The sequence below is a fragment of the Ochotona curzoniae genome, unplaced genomic scaffold (assembly GCF_017591425.1).
Source record: "Ochotona curzoniae isolate NIBS_2020 unplaced genomic scaffold, NIBS_Ocur_1.0 scaffold_2453, whole genome shotgun sequence".
Classification (NCBI taxonomy): domain Eukaryota; kingdom Metazoa; phylum Chordata; class Mammalia; order Lagomorpha; family Ochotonidae; genus Ochotona; species Ochotona curzoniae.
In genome coordinates, this window is record NW_024467094.1 from 2,779,335 (window position 1) to 2,802,068 (window position 22,734).

The 22,734-nt window shown below is 53.4% G+C and overlaps 1 protein-coding gene across 1 annotated transcript in view; it reads right to left on the bottom strand.

The window, feature by feature from the left end:
* The window catches only part of LOC121170364 (heparan sulfate glucosamine 3-O-sulfotransferase 3B1), a 45,692-nt gene extending 34,817 nt beyond the window's left edge, over positions 1-10,875 (bottom strand). Inside the window, exon 1 of the mRNA XM_041001504.1 lies at positions 9,870-10,875. Coding sequence (XP_040857438.1) covers positions 9,870-10,396 — 527 coding nt within the window. The 5' untranslated portion in view covers positions 10,397-10,875. The remainder of the gene's footprint in view (positions 1-9,869) is intronic.
* Positions 10,876-22,734: the final 11,859 nt, after the last annotated feature.

The window sequence follows — 22,734 nt, forward strand, 5'->3', positions numbered from 1 at the left end:
CCCACAATGAACTACACGGAGGAAATTCAATCCTGAAAAAGGCAAGAGAACAGTACAGTTCCCCGCTCTGGCAACGAATGAGTGATGCTTTGGGCCAGGTGTGCGACAAAAAGGGACGTGAGGGAAGGAATGCAGCCAGCAGAGAACGCGGCCCATCTACAAGGGCAGCTGCTCCCCGAGCCAGCCAGCTGTTGTTGTCCTACAGACAGGCTCAGAACTGTCTGTTCCTTTCCAAAAAGAGACAGGAACTATGGACTTGGATCTTGCCATCTCCCAATCACTCAATATTGACAACGGAGTTGCAGGTTTTAAAGCCCTATTATTCGTTGCTATTTGTGTCCACAACAGTTCCTTGGGACAGTGACAGTCACCAGAGGGACGCAGGAGGGCATGCTGGGATTTCTTAAACTGCTCTTTATTTTCTTCTTTTATTATTATTACTGTTTCTTCCTTTCTTTTTTTTTAATTCGAAAGCAGAAAGACAGGGATGTATCTTCCATCTGCTGGCTGGGACCCTGGAAGAGCCAGGGCTCGGCCAGGCTGAAGTCAGGAGCCCAGAACTCCCTCGGGGTCTCCCACGTGTGTGGCAGGCACGCAAGCACCTGCGCTAAGAAGTGGTTAAGTGAGTAGAACCCACACCGACGCTGCGGTCTGTCGATGTCACACCCAAGTGCCTTTAATAGGACAAAGGGGGAATGAGGAAGTGGACTAGCAAGCTGTATGAGGAAGGCCCGAATTCTTGGTCAAGGGCATGAACTCAGTTAGGCTAGGCCTTCACCCCCAGACCTCCTCTCACACACACCCAGCTGCTGGGAGAGAACCAGTACAAAACAAGGTACCATCCCTCATGGGGACGAAGGTATCAGGGAAGCAGTGGGCTCAGCGAGTTAAGTGGGGAGCATGGCAGTGCCACCCCCCACCAAAAGATAAGCACCTGAGCAGTGTGGCTGCAGTGTAAAGGGACAGGTGGAGGGCGTGGTTGGGCTGGGGAGAGCAGGCAGAGGCCGGGAGCTGGTGCTGCACTTTGCAGGGATGCTCCAAAGCCTGAAGGATCAGTTAGTGGGGCATGAGAACCCACCAGCCGGAGCTACACGCCAGGCTAAGGAGCGAGCAGGAGTCTTGACAGCATCTAAGGACAGAGCAAGACAACAGCTTCTCTCAAGGATCCAATGAAAAAGAAGAGAAGGCCTCGGCAGGTACAGCAGAAACGTGGTTGCATTGCAGTCCAGGGGACCCTGGGGGAGGAAATCCCTGCTTCTGTGTGTGTTCCAAAGGCAGAGCCACCTAGAGCTCAGCTGCACGGCCTTGGGCAGCCTCCTCGGCCAGCTTCCCTTGTGTCCTCCGAAACACAGGAAGGAACACTGCAGAGATGAAATGCGTGCTGGGCCACTGGCCTGCACCCAGCAAGCCCTGGCTCGCTCAGCCTGCACCATTTTCCATCTCCATACTGTATTTCCTGTCACAGACGTTCCTGCCACCTGCCTTCCCTCCTCAGATCTCCACGGAGGAAAATCATATATGTGTGTGTGCGCACGTGTATACGTGTGTTTTTTTTAACTGAGGCTGGTGCTATGGTGCAGTGAGTTAAGTTGCCGCCTATGGTGCTGGCATCCCATAACCGGCTGCTCCCCGCCTCTCTCTCTCTCTCTCTCTCTCTCTCTGGAACTCTACTTTTCAAACAAAACTAAATCAATCTCATAAAAACTTTTTTTATACTATCACTGTCTGCTGCTGATGCTTCTCAAACAATTGGCAAGGACTAACGTGGCTGCAGTTTTTCCATCAGCGTTTCAGCGGTTTTGAGATTTCCTGTAGCCTAGCCAGCTTTCACCCATCCACTACCAACAAGCTCGTCAGGGGCAAGGACTTCCTCCATTCTGTAGGACAGACAGTGAGTGCTCGAGGCACGTGCAGCACAGCAGAAAGCCAGCATGCCCGACACGACCAAGCGGGAAACGTCATCACGTACTTGTCCAAGCCCCCAGAGAGAAGGACACCCACGTGGACCAACACTGAACAAGGACCTGAGTGCTGAGGACAGTGCAGCATCCATCCGTCAGCAGTGAGCAACAGCGCTACTCTGATAGGAAGGTGGTAAGGGAGAACGCTGTGTCCGCCAAGGGGTGCAGTGTAGACAGGAAACCCCTGCACTCTGCTTGGACTCTCCACCGTCGATGCCCGAATTTCCATCACACCTGTCTGCACTGACCACTACGCCTGGGTGACGGTTGGTCAAATAGCTTAGCTAGCCATTGGTGTCAGCTTCATCGCTTCTAAGACAGTGAGCTCGCCTCCAAAGGTGTCAGAGAAGCTTAAGGATTGAGTTCCATCAGCGTATAAATTTCCATACCGAAGCGGTCACTTGAGATCTAACTGGCTTCTCCCAGCATCGTCTCATAAGCTGATTTTCTTACAGGGTTAACATCAGCACCAAACTCTGGTGCACGCCGCCTTCGGACTGTGGGATATTAAGCTGTTTTGTGGTTGAAAATTGTCCCTTCTTGTTCTCGTCTGCCTTGGAGGCCCTCCCTGTTTTATCCCTTACTAGTGAACCCCTAATACTCTTCATGATCTACTCTCTGAATCCCAGTGTTTGTAATCATTCAGCACTGTTTGATTTTTTGAAAAAGTTCAGTGCTCCGTGTTAGAGAAACGTAGTAAAGGCCGGTAACGGCGATTTTATTAAGAAGGCGATATTTGTGGCGTCACCCTAGTGACCAAGCCAAGGCACTTCAGGGGAAAGGTCTGGTCTGGTTGAGACAGGGAGCAAGGGTGCTCAGCCCACAGAGGCTGGTCGGAGAGGCCCCAGTCCTGTGTAACGGAAATAACCACAACTTGCATTTCAGAGCCATCTCCTGCCAGCCAGAAGCAGGGACCCTTGGGGGGCACCTGCTGCCCTCCTCCTGGGGGTCATCTCCTGACGCCCCCTCTTCAAGAACCCCACAGTCAAAGGTTGTTCATTCACCTGCAGCACCACGGTGCCACACGGACCCCACCGCGGGCAGCACCATCCAGCTCCTCTCCCACTTCCCCTATCTCACTTGGCGGCAGGTCATCCTGCAGGGACGAGCGACTTCCAGGCACCTGCTCACCACCGCTGAGCCACCTCACACGCAGTCATGAAGGAATGAGACACCGTTAGCCCCCAAAGGGGAAGGAGAGCCAGGTAGACAGGGCCTCCAGGACGCGCACCTCCTCCCTCTGGGCGCTCCCCAAAACGCAGGCGGCTGCGACCCAAGTCCCTCCCGGGGAGGGCGGGGCTCCCCGAGCAGCCGCAACGCCATTGGCAGCCCGCAACAGCCCGGCCAATCAGCGCGCGCGCGCGAGGGCCGTGTCCCGCCTATCCTCCCACCCGGCTCGCTTAGCCCGACAGGTGAGGTCGGCCGGGGCGGGGCGGCCGGGTCACGTGGGCGGCGCTCGCGCCCCCGAATGGCGGAGGCCCCGCCCCCAGCACGATGTCGCCATCTGCGGCCTTTGGGGCCTGACGCCCGCGTCCCACAAGACCCCGGGCCGGTGCTGACGGGGCTCCGAGGCCGCTGGGCGGGGTGGGGGCCCTCGGCCATCTTCTTCCGGGACCCGGCCGGCCGCGGGGGCAGGCAGAGACACGTGGCCGCGTCGGGCTGCTTGGGGCCATGTTGGAGGCCTTGGGGTGACCAGGCGTGGCCCCTTTGTGTGTTGGGGTGGGGAACGTCTCTAAGTCCCACCACACCTCAGTCCCGAGTCGCTTCACACTTCCCTGCCCATGTTTTTCCTCCTCACCATGTGTCCGTCCTCCACCCGTAACCAGGGCAACCCATCTTTCAGCATTCTGTGCCTTTGGAATGCTCAGTTTTGTGGGTTACAGACTGGTAGGGGGGAGGTCCTCGGCCAGCGTGTCCCCAAGAACTGACCCCTGGGTGAGAGACTCTTCCAGCCTGGGCCGAAGTGCAATCAGCTCTGTGTGAAAAAAGTCATTTTTCACATCTGCCATATTTACAGCAAAATTTGTTTTTACCCCACCCAGCGACGTATCTGGCGTGTGTGGTTTTTGGTGTGTGTTTGTTTGTTTGTTTGTTTTCTTAATAATGCGGAGAACATGAGAAACTTTGGCCGGACACTTTGAGCCCCACATCTACTGATGAACACTCCAAAACAGTACCGTGCCCTGAGATGTTTATTAAACGTGTTTCAAAATGGTCAAGGTCACTTTGAAATCGTCCAGGAGTTTTAAGCTATTTTTTTTTTCTTTTTTCAAGCTACAGAAATGTACAGGCAATATATATTTTAAAAAGAGCTTGAGGTATAAATAGACAACTCTTTGTCCCGTCCGTATCTGTGTCTTTTAAGATATAATGTTTTTAACACTGAAGTGGGTCTTATTGACATAACCTCTGGGTTCCAATGCAGATTTATTAATGACCATGATGGCAAGTTCACCTCACATTCCACATTTTCCCCAAATTTCTTGACCAGTCCCCCCCCCGAAAAAAAATTTTCAGAACTAAAAAAATCGACACAACCTAACATCAGTTTTATTTGATGTGGAGTTTTGTTTTGACATCACTTTGAGAGGACTGGCAGAATTCTACCAAGGTAACATTTTAAAGATATAAGAATACTGCATGGTCCACTTAGAATTACTTTTCAAAGGTCTCAGTATCTCCTTTCTCTCGGTCATGGTAAATGTTTTTATTGGAGCAGCATATTGTTTTCATTACCCTGGAAAATCTGCGACAGACTTGGGGGGGGATTCTTTTTTTTTTTGCTGGGATTCCCGACTCTGCCCACAGCCAGCCTGTCTGAAATCGCCGAGTTATAAATGCGAGCGGTAGTGCCCTATCTGAGAACTAAGTCCATTCACAGCAAAAGAAGAGCCCATCAGGGTCTGCCTTTAGAGTGGACATTTTGTGTTGCTGCCGGTCAGCTGAAGTTCCACGTTCATAGAGGGAGAACATTAAATATTTCAAAAAGCAGAGAGCAGCCGGCAGAGCAACCGCAGCCCTGTCCTTCAGGGCTGATACTGTAAAAAAATGCTTCTCTCCCACTGGGGACTAAAGGTGGGTTTCTTTTTTTGTTTGTTTTTTTTTTTTGTTCAATTCCTGATGCACTTTCAATGATACAAACTTTCTCTGATTCGAAGTCATTGCTTTATCACCAAAAAACTCTGTCTCCTACAATTTGTCTTAAACAGAAAGGCAGGTGAGCATACATAGATGGCACGAGACTTTATGACATGCTGCCCTTACCAAATATCAGAAAATTGTGCCTCTAGCAAAAATAAAATACCAAATAAGCAAAACTAAAATTTCAAACATGCACAACTTGAGCTGGGGCAAATAGCTTCATAAATAGTAGTCGACACTGAATTACGTTTTTTTCAATGATTAGATTCCGTCGGAAAGGGCCGAATCTCTAAGTTGTAATGGGGGTGTTGTGTTTTGACAAATATTTTTTAAGACTAATGTGCAATAAAAGGGCATCATGTGGGAGATAGTAAGTGACAGTTAACTCACACGCTTGGACATTTTTACTTATCTAAAACAAATAGGTAGCTATTAAATATTGACAATTTTATTAACTCGAGCATCTGGGAAAACACTTATGATTAGGTTAATTTGTGTTATATTTTCCCCTCAACTTGTAAAAGATTAATCAACCATTTTATGGTCTAATTTAGGTGCCTAATTAAAAACAGAGTTCAACACATGCTACACTGTCTTGCTAATAAATCCTGACAGCTTTGTAACATGACGGTTTGTATTTCAAATTGTTGCATACAAATGGAGATTTTTGGTCTTCACCCAGCAGCCTGGAAATGAGTAGTATGCTCGGTTTCAGCTCCAGCAGGGAGATGGAGATAGAGCAATTATTTCAAACCAGATCAACCCCAATCAGATCTTATCTTAAGTTTCCCTCAGTGAAGCCAGAAACTTGTCTTTGTCATCAGGTTTTTAGAAGTAGATTAAGAGGGGGAGGCCACACGGGGGGGGGGGGGGTTGGAATGTCAACTTCTTAGCCTTTGTTAAAATTTACAAAGAATAGACAAGATTGCTACTCTGCTGGAGAAGAGAGCTCAAGTTAACTCGGTTTTGGAACCGCATTCTAAGAAATACGAGTGTCGTGTCGGCTGGATTTGGATATCCTGCTTAATATGTACAAATTAATTATTCAGCCTTCACTGGAGGCAGTATTTTTAATGCATACATTAATCCCCAAGAAATTCTGGACCGTGTCATTTAACCCTGTGTCCTCCAGTCCCTCTCCAGCCTTGAAAAGGGCAAACGGCGGCAGCAGTAGAATAAATCTCCCCCTCCGGCGGGGAACCTGGCTGGGCTTTCTCGGCCTCTTGTACTGGAGGGAAATTTGTGTCATTTTAATGACTCCTTTGATTGCCGCTGCTGGGGACAGAGAGAGAAAAAAAAAAAAAACCTGCCCCAGTGATGTGGGTACCCTTGGCTCCTCTTCTAAACCCACTGTGGATGTGACTTAAGTAGCCCGTTTGGGACTTGGTGCTGTTTTAAAATGCTGCAATCACTGTGGGCACCCAAGAAGCAAACCAACCTTTGGCCTGGGTGTGGGACTGGGGTGGACGGAGAGGGGAGTGTGACATGGGTTTTGCCACGCTCCAGCTGTGAGTCCTTGGGCAGGCTGCTTAACCTCTCTGTGCCCATTTCCACCTCTGCCAAGGTACCCCCTTCCCCCTTCCCAGAACAGTAATGAGGATTACACTCACTAATCCTGTAAAACTTGCAACAGTGGCTGGCACCTTAGATGTTATTAGCTAGCAACATTATTCTCTCTCTCTCTCTCTCTCTCTCTCTCTCTCTCTCTCTCTCGCTCTCTCTCTCTCACACACACACACACACACACACACACACACACACACACACTACCCTGTGGGCTAATACATTCCAGTGTCAGCATTATGTGCAAAAGTCAGAGTGCAGAGTAGGGTGGGGACCCTCCTCCCCTTCCCCGGAAGTCTGTATAACCACAACATGTGGAGCAATGAATTGCCAAACCAAAGAGGTCTGAAAATCCATCCAAAGTTAAACCAAATTTAAGAAGAAAACACACCTTTAAAACTTAGATACGAAATGTCTGACTAGTCCAAGTTTCAGCCAATAGTCCAAGCCCAAGTGTCCCTCCTGGCCAATGACAAGTTCTACAGAACCCCCGACGCCCCCCAGTTCTCAGACGTCTCCCCCTCTCCAGGGCCATCAAGCCAGACCGTGGGGTCCCTATCAGCACCTGCTACTGCTAGGCTTGGGGAAATCGGTCCCATGGCCAGAATAATGGAAGCGAGAAGGCAAACTTGGGGAGAGGTTCAATCGCAGATAAACTCGGTCAGGATGTGAAGTCCGGCTCTGGGCTGCTGCCGGCTGGCCGGAGTTCCGGGGCCATCACAGTCCCTTCCTCCCTTTTCCTCGAACTGCTGGCATCTCCTCTTCTCCAGCATCCAATTCCAAAGCGCCACGCAAATCCGCCCCAGGGCCCTGTACCATGCACCGATCCACCCAAGCCACTAACGACCCACCCAAGCCACTACCGACTCACTGCCGCGCTGTACCACCAATCAACTCCATACTGATCCTGGGATCCAAGCCGGTACGCATCGGTGGTTTGGGGTTGCCCCCTCGCTGTCCTGGGTCTGAGTCCCAGCCCACGCTAGCCAATGGCCACTCTCCTCGGGCACGCGATGATTTGCGGCTCCTCTCCCATCAGCCTCCCGCTTGGAAAAGAATCCGGGCCCAACATCTGGCGAGACCCGAAAACACAGCGTGGGCTCCCCATAAGGCGCGACGCGCCCTGGGTCAGGCGTCTTTCTCAGTGAAAATCGCCGCCTTTCACGTCACTGTAAAGCCAACCCACTTTTGCCCACGCAACTATTCATTTATTTTTTACTCTAACTAAAGAACACCAAAGTGCTTCTTAATTTCTTTTTTCTAAAAAATCCACCAACCCCGCACTCTGGGGACACTGCATTTGCAGTGGGATTCGGCGTCTGCAGTTTGCGCCTCCAGCCACCTGGTTCCTTGGGGTCCCGGCTGCCAGTCTGGGGAGGTGGCTTGGGAGGAGGCCGAGTCCCTCGCCCCATGACTAGCCAGCCGTTCGCTGCCTGGGGTGCCGGAGCGAAGCTCAGGGGCTGGTGCGCGAGACTGGAGGGTCGGCAGTGCGTCCCGGGTCCTGTTCAGCAGGCGCGCGGCAGGTGGAGGGCGGTTGCCCAAGACCCGGCTGCCGGCAGCTCCCAGTACGGAATTTCCGCAGCCGACTTGGGTTCAGTAATTTTCCAGCCACCGGCCCCCAGATGCGCTGCCTGCTCCCAGGTCCGGGGATGGGGGATGCGGATGGTGGGACGGTAAGAAACAGTACGAACCAAGGACCACAGCGAACCTTTGGACAGACCCACCTTCCCCGTCCCGCTGCGTGTTCGCACCAGCACTGCCCCCACTGCGCAGATGGGGACACTGAGGGTCGCAAATCCAGAGCCCCTCCTCTATTCCCCAGGCCGGACGGAAGGAAGACTGTCCTGGCTGGCTAAGCTTGCAGACGTGGGCAACTCGTCTGAACAGCAAAGACATGAAGGACGAAGCAGGGGAGGGGGATACGCGAGGCCAGGAAGAGAGGTTTTGATGCTTGAGGTTCCAGTCCCCACCCCACTTTTGTAGTCACCGGGACCCCAATGTGACAGGGAGCGGGGATGGGGAGAAGGGCGGTTAGCATCTCCCAGTTTTGTCTTCACAAGGCTCTTGTTGGGCCTGAAGAGGCTATTGGGACCCGTGCTCTCCGGGTTGAGGACTGGTGATCCGAAGAGTCTATAACAACCCCTGCCTCTGGTGCGCCTCGCGCGGGCTCGACCTAACCCACCTCGGCGCGAAAGGCCAGGAGTTCCGGGAGTCGGTGGGCAGAGGTCACGGGGATGAGCTGTTCTCCTCAAGGAGGGAGAACCAGAAAGTTGGGGCAGCCGTGCGACCTCGAAGTCTCAGTCCATGCATGAATCCCGCAAGAGTTTTTGGAGCCCCGACGCAGAAAAGCGCCCGAGGACACTCGTTCTCTCTCTGAGGAGGGCTGGGGCGGCAGGGAAGTCGGTAACGGGTGAGCCCTGCCCCGAGCGGGGTCCTCCAGAAGCCTTCCAGCGAGCTGTGCTCGGCTTTGCCGGCTGCAGTACGCGCTTTTGCCCGACAGGGACCAGCACCGCTCCACGCTCTGCGCACTAGCCGGAGGCGTCTAACCACCCGCCCGGCCGGGTCACCCTCCGCTGCCCGACACTCTGTCGCCGAGCGGGTCTGAGAATCCCCTTCCCCGTCCTTAGCCTCAGGGCCTCGGGAGCAAGGAGAGAGTAACCCAGAAAGCCCACGGCCTCCCCGTGGCTTCGGCAGCACGCCCTGGCTGCCATCCCCCTTGTCCCCATCCAGAGGGCCAGAAACTGTTCCAGAGAGTTGGTGCAGAGAGCAGAGTGCGACCTAAGGGACGCACAACGCCGTCCCAGCGTCCCGGACAAGCAGCACTAAGGGATGTGTCTGGGGCGACATCCACGGCTAGAGGGAACTCTGCTTCCCCCTGGAGCGCACGCTCAAGTGACTGTCCGCGGCTTTGCGGCGAGGTCGCCAGATTTTGACGGCACCCCGCAGACCCTTGAGACGCTGGATACAGCAAGGCAGACTGGGTGCGCCCAGACAGAACCGCGCAGGAGCTGGGCTGCGGGTCCCGGGTGTCCCGTCTGCTAGCCCCTCTGCTGCCCTCCTGTGCCCCGGGTAGTCCGAAACTGCAGCCCTTGCTACCTCGCCCAGCCTTAACGCCACGGCTCCCTTCCTCTTCACGGTCCGTGTCCCGGCCCGCGTTCCGCCTTCCCTCCCCTCCTTCTTGTCCCTGAACTGAGAAAAACTTACCTGTACCAGGCGAGGCCCTTGTCGTAGCTGCGATCGAAGAAGTGGGGCTCGGCGCCCACGGCGCGCACGTCCGGGTGCACGCGCAGGAACTCCAGCAGCGCCCGCGTGCCGCCCTTCTTCACGCCGATGATGATGGCCTGCGGCAACTGCTTACTCCCAGACCCACCCAAAAAGCTGGAGATGGGGCTGGGAGAGTCCGGCGCCTCGGGACTCTGCTCCTCCTCCTCGGCCACCGGAGTGGCCGGCGGCGCCCGGAACGGCGGCAGCCGGGGAGACGTCCCGTCCGCAGCGATGGCCGGGGCTGGCGGGGCGTGTGGGGCGCGGGAGCCCGAGCCCAGCAGCAGCAGCCCCGGCGCGGCGGCGCAGGAGCCGGCGCACGAGTACAGGAACATGTAAAGCCAGACGCAAAGCATGGCGAAGAGGAGCGCCAGCTTCCTCCTCACCGGCGGCGGGGGCGGCTGCGGCTGCGGCAGGAGCCGGCCGGGGACATTGAGGCAGGATCGGCCGCCGCTCAGGCGCTGCCCCATGCGCGGCCCGCGGGCCCGGCCAGGGGCATGGCTCAGCACATGGCTTGGTCCCGCCCAAGCAGTGAGCGCAAAGAGAGTCCCCCAGGCACTTGGGGGGTCGCCCCAGCCTGCTGGACGCCCGAGTGGCTCAGCTTATTGCCCCCGCGTACCCGCGGTCGCAGTAGCCACTGCTGCTGCTGCTCTTTCCCAGGTGGCGGCGGCAGCTGTAGCTGTAGCGGCAGCAGCTCTTGACATGTTGTCCCGGGAGGACCCGCAACTGGAACGCAAAGTCGGGGGCGGTGGTCCCTGCTGGCCCTCGGGCTGATCCCGCGGCGCGATGGCTCGATCGTGGGCAAGAGGACCCTCTCCCTGGCTTGCACGCTCTCGCCCTGTGCGCTCGGGACCGTGCGCACCGGCTGCCTGGCGGGGCTGCTTGCTCGCAGTTCTGGAGCGCCGGAGCCTGGAGAGCAACCCCGGCGCTTCCCCGCGGGAGGCTGCGGAGAACTGCGCAGGAAAACGACAGCAGCCCGAGGTGGGAGTGGGCGGGCCCGGCCTTCCCGAGTGACGGCTAGGTGCTCCTACCAGAAGCCTTGATCACCTCGCCGAGGCGGGCGCTTCAACCACAACTCGGCAGCCAATCCGTTCCAGGGACGTGGGGGTGTGGAAGGATCTGGGGGCGGGACAGAGAGACTGAGAGTTGCTATTGGTTGCGCCATCGGGGAGGCTAGCCGGTTCGGAGAGGTGGAACCAGGGGACTGGATACTGGAACAGATGCTGTGATTGAGGATGGTTCGCCCGTGCACTCAGAGAGGTCCGGCCCCGGCGAGGGGGCACGCTCGCCCCTGCAAGTCGCGGCTATTTCCGCGCTCGTTGCCTCGGGGAGCGAGGCTCGGCAGCCGCCTCCCGGATGCGGGGCCACGAGCCCCAAGGCTGATGTGACTTGGGCGCGTTCCTAATGTGTGTGTGTGTTGGCGAATCGAGAAGGGACTGGAGGAGGCAGAGGCGCCTGGAGACGCGCTCAGCCTCCGGAACGCGCCAGTGCCGCGCCAGGGGGGCTGTTCAGGAGAGGCGCCCTTCCGGGACAGGCTTGGAAACTGCTGGCAACTTTAAATTTTCTGTCTTACTCTTCTTTGGCCAGGAGGTGAACCTACACTCTAGGCATGCCTTTAGAAAGAGAAGATGGGGGAAAAAAAGCCCTGCAGCCCAAACTCCAGGAAAAAGTTTGCAAACTTGAGGATGGGGGAAGGAAGAAATTAACTAAGTGAAAAGTAAGAGTCCTTCCAAAAAACAAAAACAACTTGTTTTAAAGTTTCCTGTTGGGCGTGTGAATCAGCGTAAAGTTTTCTCGGAATATGAATCTGTCTTTTTTTTTTTTCACCGGTATTTAAAGTACACTTCGGGCACATCCATGTCCGAGTTGCACTGTAGTTAACACGGTGCCAAGCCCCGACCCATGGGCGGAGGGCAGGAGGGGCGCCGCGCGCGCCTGCGTTCCTGCCCCCAATGTGCGGGCCGGCGTCGCGGGACCCTCCGACTCCTCCCGGCCCGAGTACGAACCGATGCCCCGTGCCAGCCACCCTGTGGCGGGAGGGGCGGCGGGCCTCCCCACGCACACCTGGCGGCGCGTGCTTCCGGGGCCAAGAGTTCCTCCTTCCCACCCCGACCCCCGTTCGCGCCCCGGGGACTGAGTGTCACCCACGCATTGAGGCGCCCTGGGAGTTGTAGGGGGACTCATCCGGAACGGCCTGACCGCGCTAATCTGTGTGTCGCGCCGCCGGGAACAGCCGCCGGCGGTCATCCGCGCGCACATTCTCCCTTCCTGAGCAAGTGTAGGATCCTTCACGGCGACCCCACTCTGGGGAGAGGCTAGGAAAACTTGGAGTGTAACCCGACTGTCCAGCGCGTGACCATTTGAGGCTCCCTCCGCCGTTTCACAATTCGCAGCCCACAACTTTCTGATTTTCCTTCCCTGGCCTGGCTGGGGATTTTTTTTGTGTTGTGTATTCTTCCGAAGTGGCTTAGGCGCCCCGGATTTTTTTTTGTTGTTGTTGTTGTTCTTTCCCTCTTTTTAATCCCATTCATTGATTCTTCATTCATTCCTAGAACGTGAAGACAAATATGTTTCTGTGCACGCGCTCGACTTTTAAGTTTTGAAAGTATGAGGAGAATGGGAGTGTTTGGGTGGGGAATGGAAAGTTACTGGTTCTTGTGCGTTCAGCTCTTCGCAGTTCGCGCAGACCTGAGCGGGTGAGACTGCTCTAGATGCGGTTTGCAAGATTTTGATCATCCTGGTTTTTAAGAAGTCCCTGTTTCTGGGGAGGAGGTGGGTGGTTAGTCAAGTCTGATGAGAGTTCGATTCTTGCCTCCGGATGTGTTTGGGGTGCTTGCTTTTTCCATGGGCGGGGGTGGGGGGAGAAAAAAAGGGGAAGAAAACCCGTGGGCGTCGGAAATCCTTCCTGAGTGAAGCGCCAACGGCAATGGGGGAATGTGCGGAGCGCACAGTGCCGGGAGGGGTGGGCGGTGGCGTCTCCGCCGCTGAAGGGGACACCCTCCCCTCACCTCCCGCCGGCCACCCCAGGCTCCTACCCTGCTCTGACACCCTACTGAAGCTGCATCCCTATATCTTCCAAAAACGGTGCCAGGGTGTGGTTGGCTGTTGGCCCACGGCGTCCTGACCCTTGCCCGGCGCCCCGAGCCGCGCTGCGGTACCCTGAACCGAGCTGGTGGCCGGGCGCGACTGGGGCAACGCACCGGGACCGCCGCTCTGCCTCTAACGCTTGGTCAGTCATTGCGCGGGGTTTCCCACGTTCGCTCAGCCGAACGCCTCCGCCAAGTCCCAGGGAAAGTTGTAGCTGGGCAAAAACCTTTCCAGATGGAAAACGAATAGACTTCAACTCCGGCACACCTGTAAGGCTTACGTTTTATTTAGGGGTAATTTGGGATTACCGGGGGTCTAATCCCGGAGCGGGCCCCTAACCACATGCGTGACCCCAAATCTCGCCACTCTCTGGCCCTGTACTTTCACTTCTGTAAAATAAAGGACTTGAACCTTCACAAGCATCCCGCCTGGACATTTCCCGGATTCTAAACCTGCGGATGCAAGGCGCACCCTCTCCAGATTCGCCTCGCAAGCCCCCACGGCCAGCCGCAGCAGGGAGCCCCGAGCAGGCATTTCCTGGGGCTGGAGAAGCAGCGTGAACCTGCGGCCTTGAGCCCAGTTCCTGCCGCCGGAACCTGCACCCGCCAGCCAGCACCGCGGTCCCTCGGGCACCAGCAGCTGCGGGCGCGCCCTACCCTCCTCCCCCGCGCCCTGCGGCCGGGCGGAAAGAGAGGTCTGCGAGGCGGCTGCTCCAGTGCCCGCCCGCAAGAGAGCGCCCGGAGTCGGGCCTCGCAGCTGCAGAGTCACCGGGAGCGCAGCTGCTGGCTGGGGACTGCTGGGGCTGCATCTGCTGCGTTGCTGGGCTCGGGGCGGGGGGCGTTGGTCACCAACTGCCCGCGCGCTGTGCCACCCGCTTCCTTCCCATCCAGGGCCGCGGCAGGGAGCGGCACTCAGGGCAAGCTCCCAGGGCGCCCCGGTGGAGTCTTGGCCTCTTTTTCAGTTTCCCGGGAGCCCTCTGGGAATCCCACTAGGGAAGAAGCTTGAGGCAAACCTCGTGCTGCTAGGCCTCGGGCTGTGCGCCCATTTTCTGTATTTCCTGCACCGAGTACCTTGCTCCCGGCTACCGCCAGGGAAAGAATGCAGCGAGAGTGAGGCAGAGGTCATTTGTCACGTTCCTCCTTTCTCTCTCTCTCTCTCTCTCTCTCTCTCTCTCTGTCTCTCTCTCTGTCTCTCTCTCTCTGCTGGAGATCGCAGCTTCTGGCAGCAAGTCCTCGCTGTTGTTATTCCTGCAGTTGCAGCTGGTCCCCGTGAGCCTTCGCCCTCTCTGGCATCTTTGCAGGCACCGCTTCTCTGTTCCTCCCTCCTCTGACCCCCGCCTCCCCCAGTGACCAATACCTGGGTCCTTCCTGCCAGGCACCCTGGCATCTTACACATCCGAGTCCCATCCCGGGCACTTAAAGGGCTGCGTGAAGTTGGAGAAGTGGGGTAACCCTTCTGAGCCTCCTGGTCCTCCTGCAGCCGTCCTTACCGCCAGCAATATTACATGCGCACTCAGGGCAGCCTTGCTCTTCTCTTCCTTCCCCAGCCGAGGTCCTCCCGGCCTGTTCTGCCTTCAGTCGTCTTGGTCCCAGCGTTGATGAAGCGAAATGGCATAGAACTGGATGCTCCTGTTTTGTTTCTCGCCACCGTGGACCCTTACCAGCTGTCTGGGTGTCTCCTCCAAGGAAGGCCCAGGGCTTTCCCTCTTTCTCTGAAACAAGCCTGTCTCCTACGTGACACATGGAGGCTGATGGGTCTACACCTTCTGCCATCACACCTGAGCACCAGCTGGCACCTGCCCTGGCATCTGCTCTTTCTGTCTTGTTGCAACAGGGAAAGCTGCGGGCTAGCTCAGGCTAGCCCCAGCTTGGGACCTCAACCTTTCTTTTCTCCAAGAGGCCCCTGTGTCAGCACTCTCCTTGTGGTGACACTAATGTGCCACCTACTTCCTGTGGTCGGAGGACCACAGCACCCCCAGCTGCTGGTATGTTGCCAGCCAGCGTGACCTGATCGCTGATGGCTGCCCCGTCTCTGACTTCAGGGAGAGGCTGAGGAAAGCCAGCCCAGCCCAACATCTGTGTGTCTCTGAAAGGTTGCCCAGACTCCAGAGTCTGCTGTGGGGTGGGCAAGGTGTTGGGGGCCTCCCTCACAGCTGTCATCGCCTTCTGCCCACACCTGCTTGCCCTCCACCGGCCTCTGGTGGGTGACTCCTTAATATGCATCTGAAAACTCCTCCCTCTTAAGCGTATGGTTCCCACCAGCATCCAAGCATGCTCCTATTTTTTCTTTTCCCCTCTTTGTAATAGCAAAACCTACTAGGGTACGTGAAAATGATCATGGGAAAATGGAATTGAAAGAGAAAAAAAAATTTGCCAGCAAAAGCAGAAAAAATTCAAATCTAAGCATAAGTTGTTCCAAAACAGACACCTCCCTCAAATTTTTTGTAGAGCTTCCGTGTATTAGGCAGCTTTTCAGTACAATAGCCAAACACCTGAGTCCATTAGCTCCTTTACACGAAGGAGGTTTATGCTTGTGGTTGTGGAGGCTCACAGTGCAAGATCTGTGGGGCCCTTTGGTTCAGGCCTGCATATGCGCCTGGAGGATGGCCAATGCCGAGCAGGCAGCAGGCACAGTGGCTTGGCCAGCTGGGAGCAGACAAGAGTGGCCAGGCCCTCTCAGCTTTTATACCCAGCTGTCTTGCACAGAGGCCTCTGGAGGACATCCCCCAGGGACCTGCCACAAAGCCCTTCTGGAATTTGACCATCTTCTGAGCTCAGGCTCCAGATGATATCCAAACCCTTCATACACTTTCTGCTCTGTCACATGGTCTTTCATCTTTCCTAGACTGGCTTTTTTCTTCCTTTTTTTTTTTTTTTTTTTTTTTTTTTAGCATCAACAACAACCAAAAGAAACAAAAAGAAATACATGCCCTGTAAATATCAAATTTGTAAGAGACACAGAATCTGACTCTCTGACCCCAAATCCTGGATGTTTCTCTTTCTTTGTCCACCCCTCCCAAGGCAACTACAGTTTGCCAACTATTGCATGCAAGTCAGCAAAACAGCATACATCAGCCCCTGCTGCCCCGGTGAGAACGTTGAAGAGTCATGTCTTATTACGGTACTGTCATTCACTGTGTGCTTTTAGAAAGTGCTAACTACAAATGACTTCAGTTAGACAGAGAGAGACCTACCCCCTGAGCCTGGCTGAAGCCAACAGGCACTCCCGCAGAGTCTCCCACTTGGGTTGCGGGGGGCTAATCTTTCCCAGGCACATTATCAGGGAGCTGGATCCAAAGCAAGTAGGTAGGACTCAAACTACACACATATTAGATGCCGCTTGCTGACAGCAGCTTAACTTGCTGTGCCACAATGCCTGTCCAATAACTTCACTTTTCAAAAGGAAGGAATGTCTCTTTGTCCGGATCTCCAAGGATGGAAATAAAACGCATATGGCTGCAGTGTTTTTTTTAAATGTGCGAGTTCTTTTTTTCCCCCCAGATTCAACTTATTCTTACTTGAATGGCTGAGTTACAAGAGAGAAGGAGAGAAAAGCAGCACACAGGATCTTCCATGCATTGGCTCACTCCCCAGATGGCCACCAAAGCCAGAGCTGAGTGCATCCAAAGCCAGGAGCCGGGAGCTTTTCCCCATGCGGGTGCTTTATCTGTCCATAAGCAGAGAGCTGAATCGGAAGCAGAACAACTGGGTCTAGAACCACCACCCATAAAGAATGTTAGTGCTACAGGCAGAAGCTCAGCCTACTATGCCACTGCATTAGACCCTGGATGTTATACTGCACGTCCTACTCATAGATGCCATTCTTTCTTCATTCCTTGTTTTGAAAAACGAGGAAACATGATACATGTATTCTTGTTTCCAGCCTTCCAATCTTTTAAACATATATTAGCCATTGTGCTTTATTTTAAAAACAAAGATTGGTAGTTACATCTTTAGCTACAATTTCATGAGTTTTCTAAGTTTTTTTTTATTTCTATGTGATATGTAGGAACCAAGAAATCCAAGAGGTTCATTTCTGCCACATTCTAGATGGCTGAGATTCGTGGAAGTTACGGCTGGGACTGTTGTGACAAGTGGACGCTGGCCTTCTTGAAGTCCTGTGTGCTTGAGAGTGGTTGGGTTGTTGCCCTTCTGAGAGATTTGATACCCCACATTTCCGGGCTATCCTCTTCTTTTCCATTAAGAGTTCTACCAAACTGATTCTACTCTGTCTTGTCCTGGAATGTTGCTACCCCGTGCCTTGTGTCTGCTCTGAGTTGAGTGCTGCTGTCTGGTCTATCACCACTGTCTGGGTCATTTCCATAGCCCTAAGGTGTGGGATGTTGCTGGTTCTGTGTTGGTATCCATCCTGTCGCTCGGCACTTCTGTTGATGCCTGTACTGTGGCAGGTAACCGTGGTACCTATATTGCAACCTTCATTTCTGATTTTATAAATTGCTCATTAGCATACCTCAATTGTCCGTCCCCCACCCCCTTGAGTCACATTTCTAAAGTCCCTCAGCTTCCTGGCTAATAGAAAGCCTACAGCCAGGAAAGGACAGAATCCACCCCCTGCCCCTCACCAAGGTGTGACTGTTGATGCTGGAAGGACCACTGGTGGTGTAAACTGGACTCACTGCTGCCCCCTAGAGACTGTAAGCTCTGGGTTCCTACTATTTCTAAGTGCCGCCTGCCTGCCTGCCTGGGAGAAAGTGGGGGCCCAGACATAAGGAAAAGACCCCCCACCCCACACACACACACACACCTGGATCTTTGCCTTATTGTCCCGACTTGCTTTCTTCTGACTCTAGGCCGGCATTTCTGGCTTGAACGTGCTCCCTGCAGTTCACGGGTTGGGCAGATGAACCCTGAACTCAGTAGCGTTGACAGGTAGGAAATTTGCCGTGAAGGCAACGGGGGTTCCTGACAACAGAGTGAGGCTGGACCCCTGCCTTTGCTGGCGCTCACGCTCTAACCTTTCCGACACCGCTGGACCTTGACTTTCCCAGCCTGTAGACCATAAAAAGCAAATCTGTTTCTGTTTTAATTTATTTTTTCCCCCCAGTGAAGTATCCGGTCTCAGGTTGTCTCCTAGCAGAACTAAGATACCTGTCCGTGATGAAACAGAACAACCTTTCCATACCTAGGGCTTCCCCTTCCTCGGCTTAAAGTCGGAGTTGCTGCAGCCGTGACGGCCTCAGGGTTCTCTGAATTCGAGTGAGGACGTCTGAGATACTTGTCCATCTACGACTTTGACGCAAATCGGTTGCCGTTTCTAAAGCTAAATGACTTTGCTGGGCCACCGCTTGACGTTGGCTTTTTGGTATCAATTTTAATTGAAACTGAATATGCCTTTTCAGCTTTATGTCATTCAGAGAGAGATATAGATATACAAGAATACACACACACACACATATGAATAGATTCTTTTTCCCTATTTTATGTTTTGCTCTATTTTTAAGAATATTAACTGGATGCCTATGGCTCCTTTACTCTTTGTGAAAGTTTTATTTTATTTGTATTGGAAAGTCAGATATACAGAGAGAAGATCTTCTGTCTGATCATTCACTCCCCAAGCGGCCGCAACGACCAGAGCTGAGCTGATCCCAAGCCAGGAGCTTCTTCCAGGTCTCTGATGCAGGTGCAGGTTCCCAAGGCTTTGGGCAGTCCTCGAGTGCTTTTCCAGACCACAAGCAGGGAGCTGGATGGGAAGCAGGGCTGCTGGGACTGAGACTGGCACCCATATGGGATCCCGGCACGTGCAAGGTGAGGACTTTAGCCACTAGGCTATTGTGCTGAGCCTGGCCCCTTTACTTTTAGCATTTGTACTTTTCTCTATACAATTTTATTTTAGGGACTAGTACAAAAAATCGCATGGCAGATTAGGCCACCAGTGTAGGCATCCCACGGTAGGATGCCAGCAGCTCTGCTTCCAATTCAGCTGCCTGCTCATGTGCCTGAGAAGCAGTGAAGCCGGTTCAAGTATGTGGGTCCCTGCACCCACGTGGAAGACCTAGAGGAAGTTGCTAGTTTCTGGCTTCCACCTGATTTACACCCAGTGAAGCCATTTGAGGAGTGAAGCAGCAGATGGAAACCTTCTATTACCATACCTTTCAAATTAAAAAAAAAATTTTAATATATTTTTTGTTTGAGTGGCAGGGAGGTGGAGACAGGGAGAGACGGAGACATAGAGACCTCCCATCCACTCGTTCATGCTGCAAACGCCCACAACACTGGGGTTGAAGCCGGCAACAGAATCGAGGTCACTCATGCTCTCGTGGGTGGCAGGGACCCAGCCACCAGGACCGTCACCAGGCCACAAGCAGGGAGCTGGATGGGAAGCGGGGCTGCTGGAATTAGAACCGGCACCTATATGAAATGCTGGCACATTCCAGGCGAGGGCTTTAGCTGCTAGGCCACTATGCCGGGCCCTACTCCTCATTTTAAATACAATTTTAAAAGCATTCACTCTGTGAGGCATGCTTTAAAACAAAACAAAACAAAACTTTTCTTACTCCATTTGAAACATTCTTAGGAACTATTTAGAAGCTATAGGAAAACAGACAAAAGAATATAATAATCAGGAGTGTGCTACTACCCGTTTTATTTTTTAAAGCAAAATCTTACAGATAGTCAAATCCAGTTTTGTATTTTAATTAGTAGCATAGTTGGACTTCTATTACTTGTAGTATATTTTTGGTTGTTCAGTATCGGAGGGAGGGAGAAGAGAGAGTTTCGTCCCCCACTTCATTTCCCGATATCCCATGAGTGCCTAGGGGAAGAGAGCCAGCAGCTGACTCCGGTCTTCCCTTCATTGACAGGGCTGCGTCTGCTCGAGCTAACAGCCGCTGCCTCCCAGGCTGTGTGTTATCAGGAAGCTGGAAACAGGAGCTGGAACTCAAGCTCACATGCTCTGACATGGGATGTGAACATTTTTTTAAAAAACTAATATAAATTCCTATTTTAAAAATGTAAGAGGCCAATGCCATGGTTCCACTAGTTAATTCTCCACCTTGTAGTGCCAGCGTCCCAGTTAGGCACCAGTTCACGTCCCAGCTGCTCCACTTCTTCCTATCCAGGGAAAGTAATGGAGGACAGCCCAAGTCCTTGGGACCCTGCACCCGCGTGGGAGACCCGGAAGAAGCATTGGACAAAAGATATTCCTCTCTTTTTCTCCTCTTCTCTGTATGTCTGATTCTGCAATAAAAATCAATAAATTTTTTTTTTAACAAAAAATAAAATAGCACCTTGATTCTTAGTAACTTCAGGGGCGGGTGGCAGGTTAAACTATTGCTTGGGTCAGCCCTCAGACCAGAGAGTGTGCAGTAGGGTCCCAGCTCCACCTGCCGTCCAGTTTCTTTCTAATGTAAGCCAGCAAGGGGGTGGTCCAAGCATGTCCCTGGCACCCATGCGCGAGACCTGAGCAGAGACGCTGGCTCTCGGCGTGGGCCTGACTCAGCTCTGGTTGTTGTGGACATTCAGGGAGTGAACTAGTGCGTAAAAACTGAATATTCTCTCTCTCTCCCTTTTCAAACACAAACCCCAGAATAAACCTTACAACAGCTTAGAGACCTCGAATGACAGTGTGTAATCTCTGGTGTTGTATCAGTTAACAATGTAGTTAAGAACCACCTGCAGGTGGCTAGATTTCACTTGGAGGAGCAATCAGGGGTCAAGGGCAGGTGAGTCCCGGGGCAGCTGGGAGGGCTGGGTCGCTGTCTGCACCTGCTCCTGCTCACTCTGGAGGCGATAGCAGGATTCCACCACACATGACCATGCCAGTGCTTCTCAAACCTCTGCCGGAGACATGTTTGCTGAGGTGCAGTTGGCCAGATGAGGGCACAGCATCCAGCACAGGGTCTACATGGGAGATGACCGCGCAAGGGCGGGGGGCCGCCAAGGGGCTGGCTCGGTGAGGCCCATCTCTGTGAAGACTAAGCAGCCACTCCAGCAAAACAAGAACGGCAGAGCCTGCAAGTTGCATTTGAGTAAAAAGAACAGGGGAGGAAATGCATAAAACACAGGCCAGCAGGAGGCAGAGAACGATAAACAAACCAAGGCAAGGATTGTAATAGAATCTCAAGAAAAGCACAAGTCCAGGTTGGGCTTGTGGCATAGTGGTTACAACCCTATGTCAGACATCTGCACCTGGCGGAGGGAGGGATGGGAGGACAGGAATATCAATCTACTCTAACTGTACCCATGACTTATATTGAAACTGTTAAAAACTAATACATGCATTTTAAAATCTTTCACCCACTGAATCACTCCCCCAAGTGGTCACAATGGCCGGAGCTGAGCCAATCCAAAGTCAGGAGCCAGGAGCTCTTCCAGGACTCCCACGCAGGTGCAGCATCCCAAGGCTTTGGGCCATCCTCGACTGCTTTCCCAGGCCACAAGCAGGGAGCTGGATGGCAAGTGCAGCTGCCGGGATTAGAACTGATGCCCATATGGCATCCTGACGCATTCAAGGCGAGGACTTTAGCCACTAGGCTATCGTGTTGGGTCCTTAACATGCTGTTTCAGTGCAACAGTTGATAACAAAAACAACGAATAGCTTCATATTTTTATAGACAAGTTTTTGTAGAAAGTATCTTTTTTCAAAATGTGAGCTGTGCGCAGGTGTGTTTTCACAATCTTTTGGCTTGTATGTCACTCTGATTTTTTTTTTTGTTCCTTTTATTGAAGTGCATTATGTGGAGGCTTCTATTTCTGTTTCTTCTGAGAGCCCTGGATTGTTCTCAATAAAGGTAAAGTTTTCAAACAGTAAAACTCTTCCATCGGGACATTCAAGTCTTGCCCTTAAGCTTTTATTGGGTGAGTTATTGTCTCGCCTTCCATCTATTCGATTCCCGTTGGAATTCCTACATTTCTTCTTGCATCTCCTTGATCTGACTCCAAGGAGCCCCTCTTTTCTTGCTCATTTTCTTTTCGCTTGTCTTTGTGTTCTGGTCTTTGAGATGTTTTTTTCCCGGTGAACCTTCTGGCAAGCTGGAAGGCACCAACGTTCAACTTCCTTTCCTGAATGTTTCATTCCAAGTCATGAGTCTTAGAAAATCCACAGTGTGCTTGAACTTGCACATCCTCAACAACACTCCTTGTGAGACAGGCCTGCCTGCCCTCCCAGGGGCTGTGCTTTTTTGGGGGAAAATCTCTGATGACTCTTGCTAGGCTTTGCTCGTCTTTCTCCAGGCCCATTGGTGTCTGGCTGCTTTGCTTGGTGCCTGGTGGCGTTCCTGAGTCCCTGGCAGCCAGGTGAGGCAGGCTGCCACCCTATCTAGGGAAGCACAAAAGGAGAACTCTTGGTCCCCAGACCTCCATCAACACAAACTCAGAGGCCTTGGGCCACCTGTTTGGAGCTAAGATGACCGGTAGCCCGCATACACCCACAAGATGCTTTTTTCTCCACCTGCTGACTTGATTCTTGCCTTTGGCTGTTCCCCTGTCTCAAGGAAGAGTTTGGAGTGGAAACTGGAGAAGGAGAAACAGCAGAACACATCTGGCAAGATGCCACCACTGTCTTCCTGCCGTGCCCCTATCCCCACAGGAGCAGCCACGGGACATTTCTCTGTACCGGCTTCACGTGAACTTGAGACGGCCTTAACTGCAGTGGAGCACCCCGTCTCCCCTGACGCCCCTCTCTTTGGCTTCTGAGTCTCTCCAGCTCCCTGCCAATGCCTGGGAAAGTAGCAGAAAATGACCCAAATGTTTGTGCCCCTGCA